General features: G+C 38.7%; 1 protein-coding gene and 1 long non-coding RNA gene across 3 annotated transcripts in view; both read left to right on the top strand.

Moving 5' to 3' along the window:
- The window catches only part of GALNT3 (polypeptide N-acetylgalactosaminyltransferase 3), a 45,478-nt gene that overhangs the window by 8,855 nt on the left and 15,749 nt on the right, over positions 1-20,874 (top strand). For both annotated transcript variants that reach the window (XM_060151467.1, XM_060151468.1), the window contains exons 2-3: positions 14,976-15,599; positions 19,806-19,978. In XM_060151467.1, the coding sequence (XP_060007450.1) occupies positions 15,085-15,599; positions 19,806-19,978 (688 nt within the window). In that variant the 5' untranslated portion in view covers positions 14,976-15,084. The remainder of the gene's footprint in view (positions 1-14,975; positions 15,600-19,805; positions 19,979-20,874) is intronic.
- Positions 5,412-6,298, top strand: LOC132521793 (uncharacterized). Its single transcript, XR_009540961.1, has 2 exons — positions 5,412-5,549; positions 6,028-6,298. It is a non-coding gene; the product is annotated as an uncharacterized LOC132521793 (long non-coding RNA).

The raw sequence follows: 20,874 nt of genomic DNA on the forward strand, positions 1-20,874 counted from the left end.
TTCCAACTGAAACATATATTAAAAGGGTCTTTTCATACTTTAACCATGAGGAGTGGGTAATGCAGAAATTTCAGATGGTAACTGGGTCAGTGGCAGGATATTGTGTGCTTCAAATTAGGCACATGTCTACCCTAATCTTAAAGGCAGACATTGCTTTTGTGCATAAATAAAAAAATAATGTTATGGATTTGTGGAGAATATATTTTGTTCTTTTATATCTGGGGATGTGGCAGCTAATGGAGAAGGGATAAGTAAGGGAAATATATAAATGTTGAGATGGGAGTCTTTTTGAATTTCTAGACTGGGGGATTGGCAACTACAGCCCTTGGGCCAAATTCAGTCTACTACCTGTTTTTGTAAACAAAATTTTATTAGAACCAGCTATGCCTTTTCATTTATGTATTGTCTATAGCTGCTTTTGCACCACAAAAATAGAGTTGAGCAGTTGCAATAGAGACCATATGGCCCACAGAGCAAAAAATATTTACTATTTGGCTCTTTACAGAAAGTTTGCTGACACTTTCTAGAGGGGAATGCAAGTTGAGAGGTGGAGAATGAGCATTTACTCAATGAGCTGTGCATAAACCTATAGAAAGGTGAATGCAAAGTGATAGCAATTTGAGCAAGCAATCTTACTCCCCTGCTCCCGTATCCCTTAATGCTATGAGGCCTCAAAAGGAGAATGAGTGGACAGACATTGTCTACTACTTGTGAGTTTTGGGACTCCTTCAAAAAAGGAATGTTTGACTAGATTTATTGTATGCAACTTGTACACCCATCTTCTACCTATATTCCATGACAAGGCCCAGTACACACTTCCGTCATTAAAGTATTGAGAAAAAACAATGAGGGAACCCCTGCACTGGTGAAAAAATTCTGTAGCTGCTCTCCTTGGTAGCCCATTGAAAATTGGCTCCCTGATTTCAGCGAAGGTGGTGGGATCCCATAGTAGCAGAAACCAAGTGGCAGCACTTAACCAGCACAGATGAAGTAGGTTACCTGTACAATAATGGAAAGCAGGGACATAGGTGTAATCAGAAGGCGTTGGCCCACAGATGGTTCTGTGGGTAAAGTCTAAGGTAAATTCATCAGCAGACTTCTCGTGGCAGGTAATGAATGAAATGAAATAGATGGCAGTCTCCAGTGTCACTTCGTGTATATAACAGGAAAAAGTCTAGATCTGGTAGCAAAAAAGTTGACTTTAGTTGCCACAGTTGAGAGTCATGACCTTTCATCCAGTTTCCAAACCCAAGTCAGTTCACAGATCCAGAGTCATTTGATTGAAGTGGAGGCCTGTTCCCCTTGAGCAAGAGCACTGCATCACTGCCTCAAGCATACACCATAAACCCTCCTTTAAGCCTTCCCCAAAGGGACCTGTAGCCATTTGTTAGATTGCACTTTGGGGAAAAGGAAATAATCAGAACTTTCATACTTTATTCCTGAGGCCCCAAAGTATCCTTGTGGTCCACTAGTCAAAATGGGGATTTAGAGTGGCCAAGGAATAGATGGAGTCTTAGCTCAAGCCTGACTCACAGTGTGCCCAGGTGGTCAGAAGATCCACTCTGTGCTTATTTCCCCAGTTTCTTAAAGTATAATTGGAATAGACATACAAGATAATTGGCAGAATCCCTATATTTGCTCTCTAAACTATGGATCTAGGACCACTGTGGAAGGAGAGCTAAGAGGAAGACCTTAGAACTTCTCCCTTCTAAGACAGTAGATCAGAAGTAATGCCGTATCCTGGAGGGAATTGATGAGATTAATGCCACCATCAAAGATTTGAAATAAGACTTGTGATGTTTGTCATGTCTCCATTTACCTCACTTATTTGGTCTGTATAGAAGTTGGATGGATCTTAGAGAATGACTGGACTATCATAAACCTAATCATTGGCCGATTCCAAATACTATACAGCTAACCTTTGAACAATGTGGGGATTAGGGGCACCAACCCTCCGAGCAGTTGAAAATCTGAATATAATTTATAGTCGGCCTTCCAACTATGTAGTTTCTCTGTATTGGCAGCTCTGCATTTGCAAATTCAGCCAAACTCAGATCACATAATACTGTAGTATTTACTATTGAAAAAATACACGTGTAAGTGGGCTCACGTAGTTCAAAGCTGTGTTGTCCAAGGATCAACTGTAGTTGCTGACCCAGATACAACGTCTTTACTTGATCAAATCAACACAGCCCCGGGCTTTTGGTGTGCGGCTATTGACTTTATGAATTTACCAGGACTACCAAAAGCAATTTGCCTTTTTTTAAAATTAATTATTATTGGAGTACAGTTGCTTTACAATGTTGTGTTAGTTTCTGCTGTACAACAAAAAGTGAATCAGTTACACGTATACATATATCCCCTCTTTAAAAGCAATTTGCTTTTATTTAGCAGGGCCAACCATATTTTGTCACAGTTTTGCCTCAGGGTCAGGTTAGTTCTTCTGTTCTAGAAATCTTAATCATCCCAACATTCCACAAAACATCACACTGCCCTACTATTGATGATATCATGTTGATTGTATCCAATGAGCAGAAAGTAGCAAGTACTTTAGATAGCTTAGTAAAGCATATGAGAACCAAAGGGTAATAATCCAGCCCACAAAAATTCAAGAGCACTTCAGTAACATTTCTGGATATTCAGTGGTCCCTATGCTCAAAAGGCCCTTTTGGATTTTGGAAGTGATGTATACTACATTTGAACGTGCCCCTTCAACCTATCTACAGAGTAACCCATAGGACTGCTGGTTTTGAATGATGATCAGAGCAAGAGAAGGCTGTGCAGCAAGTCCAGGACACAGTGCATGCTGTGCTACCTATTTGGCTTTAAGATATAGCAGATTCAATGATTCTCTAAGTGTCTGTAGCAAATAGGGATTCTGCACAGAGCCTCTGGCTAGAACCAATAGCAGAATCACAATGCAGATCTCTGAGATATTGAAGAAAATCTCTGACTTCTTCAGCTAACTATTCACCCTTTGACAAACTGCTTTTGGCTTGCTACCAGGTAGATCCTGAACACATGACCATGGGGTGTCAGTTTATCATGTGGACCGGGCTTCTCATCTTTAACTGGGTGTTGTCTGACCTACCTGGCCACAAGGTTGGCCATGCCCAGCAGCAGTCTACCAACAAGTGGACATGGTATTGTTGGGGAGGGGGAAATATCCCCCTCTACTCCTCTTGAATTCTGTGGCTGGACTAATAATAAAACTGACACAAGAGAGATTAACAGGAATAAAAGAAACACATTTTAATTTGTGTGCATGAAGCTCTCATAGCAAATGGGACCTAAGAAGTGGCCAGAGCAGGCAGCTTTTATACTTTTTAGACGAACAATAAATTTGTGAGGAATTGACAGGACAAAGAAACTTAGGCTTTGGGTGCTTAGTGAAGAATCTAAACAGAGTTTGGGCTTGGAGTAGTAAATTAAAGAAGTAACAAAGTGCTTTTTTTTTTTTAAATACAAGCTTCTTGGCCCCAAATTCCCTGTCTCTGGCGATAAAGTTGTCCTTCTACCTCCAGATGCAGGGAGTGTGCCGTTCACATGAGAGATTTATTTCCTGCTTTCTGGGAGACAGGAAGGTCAAAGTGTCCTTCTTGCATTGGATGTATGCCATTGAGGCATATTTTGGGGGAGGCCTGCCCTGGGCCCCAGTAGTATGTAAGAGGCAGAGCTTGGGCAGCTCTGGAAAGTACAAGTAAGTTGTACAAGCAAATGACTCAGACTCCTTTGATAGCAACTCCTGCTGTATTGCCTCTTTTCCTCCAACCCATGCCTTTGGCCTCTTGAGGATTTCCTTAGTCTAGTTGATAGAAGAAGAAAACCTCAAGCCTGGTTTACAGAGGAGTCTACAGGTTATTCTGGTACCATTCAAGAGTGGACGGCTGCAACACTACAGTCCTACTCATGAGTAATCGTGAAGGACAGTGGAGAAGGAAAATTCTCCCAGTCAGCAGAATTTTGAATAGTAGATAGGATTTGTATACAATATCTGGAATGAGAGAGGGCCAGAAGTAAAGATATATAATGGGCCATGGGCAGTTCCTAATGGTTTGACTGTGTGGTCAGGGACTTGGGAGGAACAGGGTTGGAAGATTGGTGACAAGGAATTTTGAGGAAGAGGTATGAGGATGGACCTTTCAAAAAGAGTAGACCCTGAAGAAATTCATGTCCCATCTTAATGCCTACCATAAGACATCTACTGCTCTTAATAATCAAGTGGGCAAAATTACACACTCTGTGGATGTCAGTCAGCCTTTCTCCCAGCCACTCCAATGCTTATTCAGTGAGCCCATGAATAGTGGCCATGGTGGCAGAAGTGGAGGCTATGTGTGCATGGGTTAAGCAACATGGACTTCTTCTTTCTAAAGTTGACCTTGCTAGCACTACTGCTGAGTTCCTCCTAGTCAATGAGAAGCCAACATGGAGTGCCAACAGGCACCAGCCAGCCACTGGGTGGCAGGTTGATTAGATATGACATTTTCCATCGAGGGAGCAGATTTTTCCTCATTAAAATAGACAAATATTCTGGATATGGATTTGCCTTTTCTGCCCACATCAACAGCATGGAATGCCTGAGGACAGGGTAAATTCAGAATGGGTAGTGGAAGGAGGAAGACATAGATATCAGTTATGGCCTTGTGGCCAATTAGATAAATGAGGATTGTAGTAGCTTTGCACATTTTTCCTTTGCTTTTTATATGTATGTGTTTATTTGTATATGCTACTAATTTTATTCTTTCCTTCCCATTTTATTTTATTTTTTTATTTTTTTGGCTGCACTGGGTCTTCGTTGCTGCACGCAGGCTTTCTCTAGTTGTGGCGAGCAGGGGCTACTCTTCATTGCAGTGCGTGGGCTTCTCATTGCAGTGGCTTCTCTTGTTGTGAGCACATGCTCTAGGCACGCAGGCTTCAGTAGTTGCAGTTCGTGGGCTCTAGAGCATGGACTCAGAAGTTGTGGTGCACGGACTTGGTGCCACGGACTTAGTTGTCCCGCAGCATGTGGGATCTTCCCGAACCAGGGCTTGAACCCATGTCCCCTGCATTGGCAGGTGGATTCTTAACCACTGGACCACCAAGGAAGTCCCCCCATTTTCTTTTTAAAAAAATATTACATAGAAGTTGTTAGAGGTTACAGTTTAGTCTTTAGGTGACAGAATATTAGGTGGGACTGTGACAGAATCTGAGAAGTAATTCACATAGTCACAACAATGGATGCAATGGCTGTTGGCCCTCTGTGTCTCCTCATTTTGAGGTCTCCCCTTCACTGGTGAGAAGGATGCTTGCGTCTTGTTAGGCGGAATATAAATTCATTCATAGGTGTACATGTGGCAGGAGATAGTAAATAACAATTACTTTGTTATTGTCCAGGAGTTCAGATGTGTGGCAGAGAGGCTGAGTCATCAAAAGGGCAGACTGTGCTGCTTATCAATTATTTTCTCTCAGCTCCAAAGTCATTCTGTTTGCCTGCTTGTAATGATGGAGCTGGGCCCTGTAAATATTTCTCCTGAGCCTTTTCAGTAGAGGACACTGGAGGGACACTGGAGGTAGAAGGAGCTTCTCTTCCTGGTTTCAGGGTGGCTCACTAGCCAGGTTCTTGCTGGGCATACTTTTCCTCTACTGCCCCACATGGTTTTCTCCAGTGCTAGGTAACTGCACGGCACGGCTTCCTCTGGAGCTGGCACCTTCTTGCCCCCTGCACTTTCTCCAGAGATTGATTTGTGTACTGGCTGGAGCCACAGACATCATGGACCTATTCCCAGCCGAGATCACCATTCCCCATACTCTTTCTTTAGCCCTACGCATGTACACACTGGGAGCCCCACAGCACTGGGTGTCTAGGGAGCCCGCTGCCCAGCTTTTATCTCAGGTACCAGCCTGGAGCTACACTGGCCCAAGATGCACATGAAAGTGCACTAGACTCCTACAGAGGACAGCTTTCCAACTCCATCAGCAGCCAGCAGTTTTCCTCAGCACCTAGCAAGTTCCAGGGTTTGACATCTCTCTCTGAGTGGCTTCTTCCAGGATCCAGAGGGAGTATCACCAGTAAGGCATCTCTGTGACTCTTCCACCATCAGGGAGCCAGTGCTCTGCCATCTCCATTAAGATCTCTGGATCTCAGCCCTCAAGAAGGGATGGTTCTTCCTTGGGCCTTCATCTCAGCCTTAGGGGTGGTGGTTGCCCCTTATATCTACCACTCCTGTGTTCTTCAGCATTCTTGTTAACTCTTACTAGCCAATTCCCTGTTACTCCAGTCCTCTCTTAATGATAGATAAAACTTTCCTTGTTCAAATCACTATGTAGTTTCTGTCTCCTTACTAATCCAAAGCCATCAACTATGTTTCAAGGTAAATAGTTAGACGGACAGATCTTTCAAAATGCAGTGCTTCTGCCTGGGGGAAAAATCAGTTAAGTGGACAATCTGTGGAACCCCTGGAATCACTCCAGTAGAGGAAAAATTCCTCTACCCTCTAGTATGCCATAAATAATATAGTATATCTTTTATATGTTATGTGAAATTCATTCATAGGTGCAGATGTGGCAGGAGATAGTATGTGAGCCTCCCTCCCCACTTACCCTGTTACCCCCATGGGTAAGTGTAGCTCTGTAATTACTTGTTTCTTCCAAACTGAAAAGATAGATTGGCTGGTCCACAAATCAAGATCCCGTCTACAACGTTTCACCTAAGATAAAGTTAATGGAGATATTTATCTGACCAGGTGTGGCTGAGAAGCTGGATGTCAGACTATGCCCTTTTCCTTATTAACCTGTGCCTTACAGTTGCTGGAAGTCAAATCTGTCACTAGGCTTTTTGTCTCATAACCTGAGGATACCTAGGTTCAGAAGTCGTCCTACTTTATGACAAAAGTCATCCTACTTTATGACAATTTCATGCATTTAGTTGGCTGCTGGTGGCATTTTCCAGCCACGCAGAGCAGCTTTACTTGATCTTTAGCTGGGATCTTTGAGGTATGTCCGCTGCGTGCGGCTTTCTCAATGTGGTTTGCTTTGCATCAGTGTTTGTCACTTGTCATACATCCGGAAGTTACTTCCTCTCAGAATTGTTGGCGAGAATGTGAACGTGGACTAAAACATAATCAAAACTAACAAACCACAGTAGCAAATCACCATGAAATTTGATCCCATCAATAAATACAAACAGAAATGACTTCCTACCACTCCACAATTCCCTAACATTTTCACCAGCAGATGAGGGGCACTTAAAATTTCTGCCCAAGTACTTAAGGGTTTATTATCAAGGCAAGTTTTGTTTTGTTTTGTTTTTAAATTCAGTTAGAAAATCCAGATGATAATACAGGGGAAAGATCCAATGAGTATTAATTCACAGTAGTGTACTTTTGTTAATCTACAATCTACACTGTGATTTGAGGGTGTAATTTTGTAATTTCTTGCTTTGTGTAGTTATTCTTAAGTCTTTACAGCATGCTTTAACTCAAGTTGTAAGTAAGTTTCACATAACAATTAGGCTTTGTGCCAATTAAATTCAACTGGAACCAGACCTTAAATCCCTGGAGTTGTAAATGTTTATTGTCACAAACACAGAAACAAGAAATGGAAAGAACCACTGTCCGCTTATTGTATTAAATGTTACTCTCATGTGCAGTTATGAAGTTCTACATTTCACTGCTTTAGAAGATTTTTTTAGGTGGAATTTTAAAATTAAACTAACAACTAATCTTGCAGTGTGTGCTTTTTCATGTGGAAGGACAATCATGACTATAATGATGGATGATGGATCTTATCTTGATGTTTTCCCACCTGAATATTCATTTAAACAATATCCCCAGATGATTTACTGCCACATCATAGTTTAAGAAGCCATGGTCCAGATACCTGGAAGCACAGTTTTGTAGTTATATTATCTTAACTTATGAGATTTTGGGTTTTTTCTGTTCAGATGGAAGCATATTTTTACTCCTGAGAACAATTCATTGATTTTAACCCAGTCTCACAGACTGTTAGAATGGTGCATATTGTTTTAACCTTTCAAAGTATCATTTTGTGGATATCTTTATTTATTATTAATGCCTTTTTGTAATGTCTACATATATACTAAGGTATAGATTAATATTTTTTAAGACCAGAAGTTCTCTGAATTTTATTCTAACTTTAGACATTTATAGGGATTTGGAATTTAGAAAATCTCCGAATTTTAATTTTTTTTTTCTAGTTTTAAAAAACTATTTCATGGTATTCCCTTCTCTTCTTCTGCGAATGTGATCTTTTATAATTAGCAATTGACCATTTTGGATAGGCATGTTTAAAGATTTTAGAAAGAATACAAGAAGAACAAACCCTTTGTCTGCTAATCATTTCTAATGTGCAAATACAACATTTCTAATGTGCAAATATCCTGAGCTTGCTGTTGTGCTGAGTCTTTTAATTCTCAAACTTAATAATCCAATTAGAAGTTGGTTTTGGAGAGATTAGTTTTGTTTCACTGGCTGTTTTTCTTCTTTTTTTTTTTTTAACATCTTTATTGGAGTATATTTGCTTTACAATGATGTGTGTGTTTCTGCTTTATAACAAAGTGAATCAGCTATACATATACATATGTCCCCATATCTCTTTCCCCTTGCGTCTCCCTTCCTCCCACCCTCCCTATCCCACCCCTCTAGGTGGTCACAAAGCACGGAGCTGATCTCCCTGTGCTATGCGGCTGCTTCCCACTAGCTATCTCTTTTACATTTGGTAGTGTATATATGTCCATGCCACTCTCTCACTTTGTCCCGGCTTACCCTTCCCCCTCCCCGTGTCCTCAAGTCCATTCTCTAGTAGGTCTGCGTCTTTATTCCCGTCCTGCCCCTAGGTTCTTCATGACCATTTTTTTTAGATTCATATATATGTGTTAGCATACAGTATTTGTTTTTCTCTTTCTGCTGTTTTTATATGGTCTTCAAGTTTGGCAAGTAGTGTGGTCTAGGAACATGGTATTATTCCCAGGAATAGAAATAAAGAATCCTAGTTAATTAATTAGGATTATCTCATTAATTAATTAATTTGGATTATGTCTTTTATTGTTCAGAGTCTCAGTTTTTCCATGTTTATGATGGGAATAAAATATTTTAAAAATGATTTTACAACATCATAATTTGGAATATAACCTCAATGCCTCATTTATATCAGCAGTTAATCCCTTAGACTTTTCAGGAATCCTTGGGTCATTCTTGCTTTGGATTTTTTATCTTATCCCTCCGTGTCAAAATAATTTCCTTAGTTTACATCAAGAGTTTATTTTGAAAACCTGTCTTTGGAGTATTAGAAATTAATAATGTGGTTGCCTTTGGTTAGATGCAGTCCTTTTCTTTTTTTTAAATTTAATTTTATTTATTTTTTATACAGCAGGTTCTTATTAGTCATCCATTTTATACACATCAGTGTATACATGTCAATCCCAATCTCCCAATTCATCACACCCCCACCCCCCACTGCTTTCCCCCCTTGGTGTCCATACGTTTGTTCTCTACATCTGTGACTCAATTTCTGCCCTGCAAACCGGTTCATCTGTAGCACCTTTCTATGTTCCACATACATGCGTTAATATACGATATTTGTTTTTCTCTTTCTGACTTACTTCACTCTGTATGACAGTCTCTAGATCCAGATGTAGTTCTTTTCTCATCAGGTGCTAATTTTGCCCAAAGTCCTGTTACCTGAACCAGTGATGCTTAACCTTTGCCACCCTTTAGAATTATATGGAGAGTTGAAAATAACAACAAAAGCAGGGCCTAAGCCTCATCCCTAGAACAACAAAAATAATTGTATACTTTAAATATGTACAACTTGTGCATCATGTACACTTCAGTAAAGCTACGAAAAAAGTTTTAAAAAGTCTCTTTTTAATAATACATAGTGATCCAAACAGCTGGAGTTCCTTCCTCTCAATAAAAGCCACAATTGTCAAAAATAAACGAATAAATAAATAATAAAAATAAATCAAATTCTGTAGAGATGGGGCCTAAGGCACTGCAGTTTTAAAGAGCTTTCTGTTCATGTGTATCCAGAATTGAAGACCACTGATGGAGATGCTTAATGTTGAGTGTAATTTATCATTAATGGAAGGCTGATATTGTACATTAGCAGCAAAGAAAAGTCATACACAGTCCCTGGGGGATCTATGTTGGAATCTTCAACTGATCAGCAATCAATAAAATAAAATTATTCCCTTAGAAATAATCTGAAAAAAGCAAAGCATCATGTTCCTACTTTAGTAGACTCTACCGCTAAGCAGTCTCAGTTTCTTAACCCGCCATTGTCAAAATCTACAGTCTCATCCTCCTCGATCTTTATTTCCAAAAACATGCTCTGAAAATAGTTTTTTTTTCTTTTTTTTAACTCATTTGTCCAGAAAACCTCACTTGAGGTGATGTGAGGCTGTCTGTAGTTTTTTTCTCCTAGGTTTTCCCCTTACTTCCTTACATTTATAGCATCGATTCTTGACTCCTTTATAAAGACCTTACTTCAGACAACTTCAGTGAAAATCTCAGGATTTTACATCAGACCTGAGTTGGAATACAGTTGGGGAAATGCTGGTCTTCCACTTAAACTGAATGACCTTGGCCAAGCCACTCAATCTACTTGGCTCTCAATGTTTGTCAGTAAAATGGGAATAGCATAAACTTTGCAAGATTGTTGGAAAGACTAAAAGAGAACTTATGTAGTAAGTGTTAAAGTATCAGGGACCTAATCAACATTTAACAAAAGTTAACTATTTCTGATAGTAAATGAAAGCTTGGTCTTCTTTCATCCCTTTTCTAGTCAACAAACATTTATTGGGTACCCATTACGTCACCAACATTGTGAAGTGCCAAAAAAAACAACCATGAGTAAGGGAGATACTATTCATGTCCTTTATGAGCTTGTCTTGACTCTCTCATTAGAGATATCCTATATTAAAACCTAACTGAGTGACTCGCTTAAATAGATAAACATGCACACAGTATAGGATTATTACCCTATTGATGAACTCCTCTAGTTTATAATGCATCCTTAGAAAAGAACTCTCTTCCACTGGCCTCATTAATTCAATCCTTCTTTCCAATTCCCCATCCTACCCACAGATATGATTTCTGGCATAAAATGTTTTGGAAAACCCATCACTACTGTAGAAGGATCTTACTCTGGGGCTTCCCTGGTGGTGCAGTGGATAAGAATCTGCCTGCCAATGCAGGGAACATGGGTTCGATCCCTGGTCCAGGAAGATCCCACAAGCCACGGAGCAACTAAGCCCGTGAGCCACAACTACTGAGCCTGTGCTCTAGAGCCCACGAACCACAACTACTGAAGCCCGCATGCCCTAAAGCATGTGCTCTGCAACAAAGAGAAGCCACTGCAATGAGAAGCCCACACACCGCAACGAAGAGTAGCTCCAGCTTGCTGCAACTAGAGAAAGCCCTCGCGCAGCAATGAAGACCCAATGCAGCCAACAAATAAATTAATTAATTAATTATTTTTTAAAAAAGAGAAAGATCTTGTTCTGTCATCTCCTTCTACTCTATACTTTCCCGGGACTCTTTCCTGTTCTATGTTGTGTTAAAACATTCTAAGGAGACCACCTCATTCCTTCTCAAATTCCTAATCTAGCTTATCCTGGCTACTGAAGAAATTTAGTATCACTAAATAGCACTGGAGAAGGGGATATTTGATGGTTGTCTCAGAGAGAGAAAGGGGGATGAACATAAGTTAATTTATATCTATCTGTTGTCAAGCATGAATATATATATATATTTTTGTGTGTGTGTGTGTGTGGTACGCGGGCCTCTCACTGTTGTGGCCTCTCCCATTGCGGAGCACAGGCTCTGGACACGCAGGCTTAGTGGCCATGGCTCACAGGCCCAGCCGCTCCGCGACATGTGGGATCTTCCTGGACCGGGGCACAAGCCCATGTCCCCTGCATCGGCAGGTGGACTCTCAACCACTGCGCCACCAGGGAAGCCCCAAGCATGAATATTTTATGCAGAAATCATATTTGTGGGTAGGCCATTAGAAGAGAGAAAGGTGATCAGGTTGTATTTCATAAGTTGGGGAACCATTATCCTATGAAAACTCAACATTTTGGCCATCCTTATCTCCCTGGAACCTCTTAGATCATTGTTGCCCCATTAGTCTGAAAGTGTCCTGAATCCTAAGCCCTAGGATCTTGGGGGGCATGACTACAACTAGCCTATTGGATTCTCTGCCAAAGTTCATTTCTGGTTTGCACTAAAGCCCATTGGACCAGGTCTCGTGAAGTTTACTTTTAAAGATCAACCACTGTCAAACAATTAACATCTCTCAAGGGTAAGATGTAGATTGTATCCACTTGACATGGATACATTATCTGACAATCTATTCTCCCTTGATTCTCCTTTGTTTTGTTTTCTCATTCCTTTTGCTCTTTCTTTCCAGTTTCTCTTTTTTCCTCCCCTAACCCTTAATTGTAGCTATTTCTCTGGCCTTCTTTACTTTATATACTGTAGGTGAACTCTTTTGTACCCCAAGACTGTCAAAGTTCATCTTTAGCACAGAGCTTTTGCCTAATTTTCAGTCCTATGTATCTTTTTGCTCATGGGAACTCACCTTGGAAACCCTACCAGCACCTCAAATTTGTCATGACCAAAATTGAACATCCCATCCCAAATCTTTCTACCTATATTCCCTGCCTTTGTCAATGTCATCACTCTCCCCATCCACCTCCCATTCTTCTCTTTCTCTCACCAAGTCCTATTCGATCTCATTTCTTGGACTCTCTTGAGTCAGCCCTCTCCATCCTTCCTGCTTCCCTCAACTCTTTGGTATACATTACCTTTACTGGCGCCGAGGAACCTGTGATTTTTCTAAAACATAAATATGATTACAATCCTTCCTTAAAATCATTCAGTACTTTCCATTCTATTCATTCAGGACAAAATTGGTAGATTCCAAATTCACTGTGTGAGCTGGTCTTTAACTGACCTTCCAGCCTCACCTCCTGCCCTTTCCTGCCTGTGCCCTCCACTTCTGCTGTACCCAAGGATTGACCACATCTTTTCTTGCCGTATGCCTTTGCATCTACCATTCCCTCTCTCTCCTCTCTCTTGTCCACCAGCCTAAAAATTGCTTATCTGTCAAGATTCTGCTCAATGGTGTCATTGCTGGGAAATTTTCCCTCACATTTCTTCATATCCTCCATGTGCTTTCCTAGTCTCCATCATATCACGCTGCTTTGTGGTTGCCCGTTGAAGTGCCATCGTTCATGCTGACCTCTGCTCCTTGAAGCTTACCTTTAAGGTACCTTAATAGCCATAGCCTAGCACAACATTTGACACGTAGGAAAAGATATAACCGCAATTGTGTGGTCTGAAACTCCTTACATTATATCTTAAAATGATGTTAAAATCTTAAGAGATCATTTTAATCCTTACATGAGGCTCTTGAAGCAACCAAAGCTCAGAAATATTGGAATCTCATTTTTATGGGCAAAACATCATAAATGAGGTCTCTGTTGGAACCAAAGTATCCAGTCTGTACTAAAAACATATAGAGCAGTCCAATTAGAAATAGTATGTAGAACTAAGTTTTCAAGTTCTGCCTATTTTGTTTATTCAGCTTCAAATTTTTTGCTAAAGACCAGAGAATCCATCTCAGAACTTGGTTTTCTTATTTTAAATTTAGTAATATCACTAAATTTTAAATTTAGTGATAACTTTGGAAAAGAAGTTAAAGTGTTAATTTTTACTCCTATAGACATTTTTCTTAAAATGTGTTTAGAGTTAGGGAGCAAAGGCATTTTCCTTGCCCTTTTGTCTCTGCTAATTACTTGACTGACTATAATGGTGCATGGTATGTAATCATGTACTGAACCCTTCACAGTACATTTTTTTAGACATCATGAAGAAAGTCCGTCTTCACTGTGATTCAGGCAGTAGTCAATGTCCTCTTTTATTTTTCGTTTCTTTTGCTCCTGATGTCCCATACTAGGGTTTGGTAAACATGCTGCTCTGTTCTTAGGATCAACTGCAAGCAGCATTTTGTTGCACCAGATACTGCTTTTATAACTTAATGATCTCTATTGCCTCTTTAGAGACACTTCCAAGTGATGCTCACTGCCATTTTTTTTCTATTTCTTCTTATTTTTTTGTGTGTGTTTGTGTGAGTTATTGAAAATAGCTGTTATATTCAACAAGTGCTATCAAGTGAGCAGATTTTGGAGAATGCCAGTTTACTGCTTTATCATCTTAATTGATTTAGCTGAAGTTCATAGGTTGATGGTGAACTTCTTAAAAGCCACAGTTTTAGATGTATGCCTGACAGTACCTGTTAGTGTACCTTTGCTTTCTTATGGATTACCCCTTTCTTTACAATCAGCTTAATGAAGTTCTTTAGCCCCTTGGTTATTGAGCTAAGATTTTTTTAAAAAATAAATTTATTTATTTATTTGTTTTAATTTTTTTTTTTGGCTGTGTTGGGTTTTTGTTCTGTGCGCGGGCTTCTCATTGTTGTGGCTTCTCTTGTTGCAGAGCACGGGCTCTAGAGCGCAGGCTCAGTAGTCGTGGCACACGGGCTTAGTTGCTCCGTGGCATGTGGGAATCTTCCCGGGCCAGGGATCGGACCCATGTCCCCTGCATTGGCAGGTAGATTCCCACCCACTGCACCACCAGGGAAGCCCCAGAGCTAAGATTTTTTTTAAAAAACTCAAAATATATTTATAAAACTCATTTATGCATATTATATGGCAGATATTAGGCAGAGTTAACAATGTATTTTTTACTGGAGAGAAGTCTCTAATATTTTATAACCCCGATAGATTATAGTTAATGATAGCAACTGTGTTCTTCCAGAAGTGTAATTTTCTTGAGGGCAAGATATCTTTGTATTGTTATTAACCATAAGAGTACATTGTTTATAGCTTATGTTCAGTTGTTGGCTGAGTGAATGAAGTGAACCATGCCTATAGGAATGAATAGCTACTAACCTGTCATTTCTGTTTATAGGTATTGCAATTTAAGGAAACCTTCTTGCCAGCAAATCTATGATAAAAAATATATGTAACAGAGGAAACTGTAACTGTTATTTGTCAAGTGACAAGCTTTTAATGTCAGAATGGCTCACCTAAAACGACTAGTAAAACTACATCTTAAAAGACATTACCATAAAAAGTTCTGGAAACTTGGTGCAGTAGTTTTTTTCTTTATAATATTTTTGATTTTAATGCAAAGAGAAGTAAGTGTTCAATATTCCAAAGAGGAATCAAGGATGGAAAGAAACATGAAAAACAAAAACAAGATGTTTGATTTAATGCTAGAAGCTGTAAACAATATTAAAGATGCAATGCCAAAAATGCAAATAGGAGCACCTGTCAGGCAAAACATTGATGCTGGTGAGAGACCCTGTTTGCAAGGATATTATACAGCAGCAGAACTGAAACCCATTCTTGACCGCCCGCCTCAGGATTCTAATGCACCTGGTGCTTCTGGCAAAGCATTCAAGACAACCAATTTAAGTATTGAAGAGCAGAAGGAAAAAGAACGTGGAGAAGCAAAACACTGTTTTAATGCTTTTGCAAGTGACAGGATTTCTTTACACCGAGATCTTGGACCAGACACTCGACCTCCTGAGTATGTTGAAGAATATTCACTGTTTAGTGTTTATCAGGAGGGTTTTCAGGGGAGGGGCATTAGTTAAGGAAGTTGCTTGTTCTTTAGTCACTTTGAGGCAAAGAATCGACAAATACCATTTATTTAACCTGTCTTAATTATTTTTTGCTTATTGTTATTGAGGCTAGATTTCTATATCTATGTTTAGTGAGGCATTGCAGATGTGAAAAATTATCATCTTAGAAATTAGAAAACTGAATTCTAGATCTGACCTCTATAGAACCACAAGGAAATCCTTTATTCTTAAATGCTTTAGTTTTCTCATCCATTTAGGAGGAAATATGAGGTGGATTTTATGGGAAATGTGGGAGGTGGAGGAGTTGTTTCTGTTCTTCTGTGTATTGCTATAGAATAGAAATATTAAAAACTGTGCCAAGATTTTGGAGCTATGATAGTTTATGAGCTAAGTCATGGACTTTGTGGCTACTTTTAGTGCTATAACTACATTTCAGAATATCCTGTGTTTTGTAACCTTTCTTTTAAGAGACAGTATTGTTTTTTTGTCTGTTTGTTTTTGCGGTACATGGGCCTCTCACTGTTGTGGCCTCTCCCGTTGCGGAGCACAGGCTCCAGATGCACAGGCTCAGCGACCAAGGCTCACGGGCCCAGCCGCTCTGCGGCATGTAGGGATCCTCCCGGACCGGGGCACGAACCCGCGTCCCTTGCATCGTCAGGCAGACTCTCAACCACTGTGCCACCAGGGAAGCCCGACAGTATTGTTTTAATTACTAGTTCAACTGTTATTCTTTCTCTGGAGTTTTGTTGAATAAGCTCTTGTATTTATAGAGTTTTCTCCCTTTCTCTTCTGAGAGGCCAACATTGCTTTTCATTGTCACTTTGCTTACATGTTAATCTCAAATATACAGTATTTTGATTAAAATCCCCCCCAGCCCCCGATTCTACTGTGCTGTCTCTTTGTTCTTAGTTAACCGTCTTGTTATCTTTGAGGTAGTATTCAAATGCTGTATTTGAACTGAAATAGCTAAAATGAATTTCAGCACTTTGAAACAATCTGTAGATTTGTTAAAAGTGCAAGATAGACAAACTGTAAGCAAACAGTGCTTACATATTTTGCTTTCTAGTTATGAGAATTAAATTTATAAGTGAACCTGAAGAAAAGTACTTTAGTAGACTTAGGTCTATTGCTTCCTTCATATTTTTCTAGGTTTATGATCATGAATACCTGCTCCAACTATGAGTTCCTCAATATTGAAGCTGTGTAGATTAGATTTCTGTTGCTCTATTCTAATCTGTGTGATTCAAGGTTAAACTGCTCATCATTTTAAATGAATGTGTGAAGAAACAAATGAATGTAAAATATTCTAGTTGTTCTGACAGGGCATAGTATAGTTCCTTTTTTATGCTAATAGGTTAAAATGCAATATGGCCCTTTACTGATTTTGGGAGAGGTCTTGATTGAAAAGCAATTCCCATCACAAATCAAGAAGCATGATTTTTATTCTCTGACATGACAAAGGGAGCTCAGGATAAGCCTATTCTCCAATATACCTTTGAGAAACTGCAGTAATATTCAATAATGTTAATCAATATGTAAGTGCAAAATAGCTATGCACACAAAGAACCTTTTTTTTTGGACAGGAATGTGTACCTAGAACTGTGAAGATTTAATACTTTCATACTTTAAATTTAACTTATATCATCAAGGAACACATTTTCTGAAGAACTGCTAATCTTTTACATGCTCATTAGAAATATAGATCCAGTTTCTCCCGAAGCCAGATGGTCTTGTGACTGATAATTTAAGCACATTTCTGGATGCCAAATTTTTCAAATGGTTTGACTGGGAATCTGTAATCACTTTGGCAAGTTATTTGAATTTCACTACTTTAAATGACATGTGAAACAACTTTTAAACATAAGTTGAGCATGCTAATTGTTTCAAAATAAATGGGGCTTATGAAATCATACTGTGAAATTTTATTATCACTTGCATTGATGATATAACATGACACTTTTACTTGATATTAGTACTTATCAGTTAAGCAAATAAATCCTTGCTTAAACTGAGGGAAAGCCTTGTGAGATTAAGGAGATAACACTTTATTAGTGTGAATTTTTTTTTTTTGCGGTACGCGGGCCTCTCACTGTTGTGGCCTCTCCCATTGCGGAGCACAGGCTCCAGACGCGCAGGCTCAGCGGCCATGGCTCACAGGCCCAGCCGCTCCACAGTATGTGGGATCCTTCCGGACCGGGGCACGAACCCGTGTCCCCTGCATCGGCAGGCGGACTCTCAACCACTGCACCACCAGGGAAGCCCTAGTGTGAATTTTTGTAACGTGTCATACTTTAAATCTTCAAAACCTTTTCATAATTCTATATTAATACTATATTAATTAGTCACGTGGCAAATAAATATAGGAAAAAATTTTTTTTAAATCCCCAAACTCCCTCCCCAAAATGCTTATAAGACAAAATTATAAATTTTTTTCCTAAAAAAGAAATACTATAGTATGGAGCTTTTCATAATTTTTACTTATACTTTTATGTTGGCTTATAAGACTTTACGTATTAAAAATACAAGCTTATATTTAGTCATTTGTTTCCGTGTAATTTTAATTCGAAGATAGATAAATAGGTAGTTTGTGTTTGGACTTTATTTTTAATTGATAGTTTATCCAAAATTCACTTTAGAATAAATCATTTGCTTTCATCTACCAGTGAGGATGAATGTGATTATTTTCTTCTGGCTATGCATGTATGTTACACTTTAAAATCATGATGGTCCTAGAAAGCAAAATCAGTTTCACCTTCCTCCTCTTTTCCTACTCAGTGGTGTTGACACCCTCTCAATATTTTATCTCTAATTTAATTCCTTTTTTATCACTACAAATATTTCGACCTAAAGACATCCTCTCAGGAAAGGATTTGAAACACATTCATACTGAGGTATGGCTGTAAACGTAGTAATTAATGAGAGTTTGTAGAATCTCTCTTCTAGGGTGGCTTTCCCAGGCCACCATTCTGGGGGCTCTGGTTTCCCCATTGGCCCTGGCAGGGCAACCAAAGTGTGCTGGGCTCCTATCTCCATGAGTGAATGATTTAATTCCTTATCTTTGGGTTTGAACAGCACTGTTTGATTGTTCACACACTACTTATAGTGGCTTTTGACTGTGTAGGAGGATTTCATAGTCTGTTGTCTAAAATTGTGCAACCATCTATGGTTATCAAAGATCCAGTTATTTTACTTATTTATCTTTACCATAGATTACACATGTTTTATGTCCCAGCTTCACTCTGTTTGATTTTACAGTGTTTTGAAGCCCTCTCCTATATGTTACTTCATTTGATCCTCACCTCAACTCAGCAGGTGAGGGACTGTGGTCATCTCCATTCTCAAAGCCTGGACATTGTACAGATCCACACACACCCCAGTGGCTTCATATGAAGATTATTTTCATTGAGGATGACATTGCTATCGAAATGAATTCAAGATAAATTTATAACTAAAGTTTTTAGTGAATGAGTAATACCGCTAATCAGTCAAAAACTATTTAGGGTCTCTCTCCTTACTGGAGCAAAATCTTTAACACAACATGGCATGTGACATATGGTAGGTACTTAAGTTTTTGCTGAAGAAAATAGGATTTTTAGTAAGCAATTTTTCCCCTTTTGGTTCAGTTACCGGTTAAGGAAATTGATTAAACTTAGAAAACATTACATTCCTAGGAAAGTATCTAATTTAAGATAATCTCTACAAAGATGAATATTCATTTAATAATTAAAAATTGCAAATGTTAAGAAAAATGCATGATTTCTACAAGGAAAGAAAAAAACTTGTTTTGTATTTGAGCAGTTACAAGTATTTGCTATTTTTACAGGTTGTCTCACTTCTAGGTTATTTTCTTATTTAAAATGTTATTTGTATTTAAAATTATATTATGGAGAAAGCTTACAATAGCATGTTTTAATTCGTGACATGTGATCAATATCAGTGGACATGATCTCTGGGTGAGTGGTCTATTTGTAAGAAATTTTGTTTTGATCTATTTGCCTTTATATAGCATTAAGATCATCTTACATATAAATAAAGTGTCCACTATCATTTCTATTGTTTTAAATGTTTAAATAATGATAATTTAGTAATGGTATAGCTGTGAAATAAAGTAATAAAATTCATAATTGTTCTTCTACTTTGACTTTTTCTAGATGTATTGAACAAAAATTTAAGCGCTGTCCTCCCCTGCCTACCACCAGTGTCATAATAGTTTTTCACAATGAAGCATGGTCCACGCTGCTTAGAACTGTCCACAGCGTGCTCTATTCTTCACCTGCCATATTGCTGAAGGAGATCATTTTGGTGGATGATGCTAGTGTAGATGGTAAGAAAGCACATGCAAATTACATTGTTTCCTAAGTAAATCCATGTGGCATTGTCCAAAGTCTATTTGGGTATATGGTGCTCTCTGTATGCCACCTCAGATCTTGAATATAGTGTCTTGGATGCTATATATGATGGATGAAGGGAGAATCCAAGGAAGTCCATATTCAAATATTTTGGAGTTCAGAAATGTGTGAAACGTGTGAAACACCATTATTTATAACTTTGTAGTCCTCAATATGAGACTTCTATTGTAAGACATAGTGGTTAAGAGCACACACTTGAGCCTTGAGTTAGGCTGCCTTGATTTGAATCCCAGTTCTGGTCCTAACCAGCTATGTAACGTGGGAAAGTTACTTAACCCCCCTATACCTCAGTTTCGTTATCTGTAAAATGGGGGAAATGCCATATTTCATCAAATTTATTGTATAATACATCATTAGTTTACATACCAGTAGAATAAAAGACCCTTACAGCCAATTAAACGAACATGCCATCGCTTATAAGAAGTATATAATTGTATAGCTTAGAAATGAGGGAATACATTAGTACATAACTCCTAGGGTTGTTTTAAAGATTAGAAGTATTCATATAAATAATATATTAATTAATAATATCAAAGAGTAGTTAAAAATTACTGAAGAGTTACCACATCCTGTTTTATTTTGGTGCTTTTAAATATTCCAATACCATTTACAAAGCTAGCCAAAATCTTTAATGAATTTTCACTTAATTTTATGTCAATAATCAGTTGCTAAGTTACACATTTTAAATTGGACTCACAAGGATAATCAGACAAATACTATAATTTGCTGAGTTTTCAAACATTACAAGTATTTTAAGTACCAAACAAATACAGATTATTTCAACGATTGCAAAATTTATTCCTGAATGAGC

This window comes from Lagenorhynchus albirostris, chromosome 6, assembly GCF_949774975.1.
Source record: "Lagenorhynchus albirostris chromosome 6, mLagAlb1.1, whole genome shotgun sequence".
Taxonomy (NCBI): domain Eukaryota; kingdom Metazoa; phylum Chordata; class Mammalia; order Artiodactyla; family Delphinidae; genus Lagenorhynchus; species Lagenorhynchus albirostris.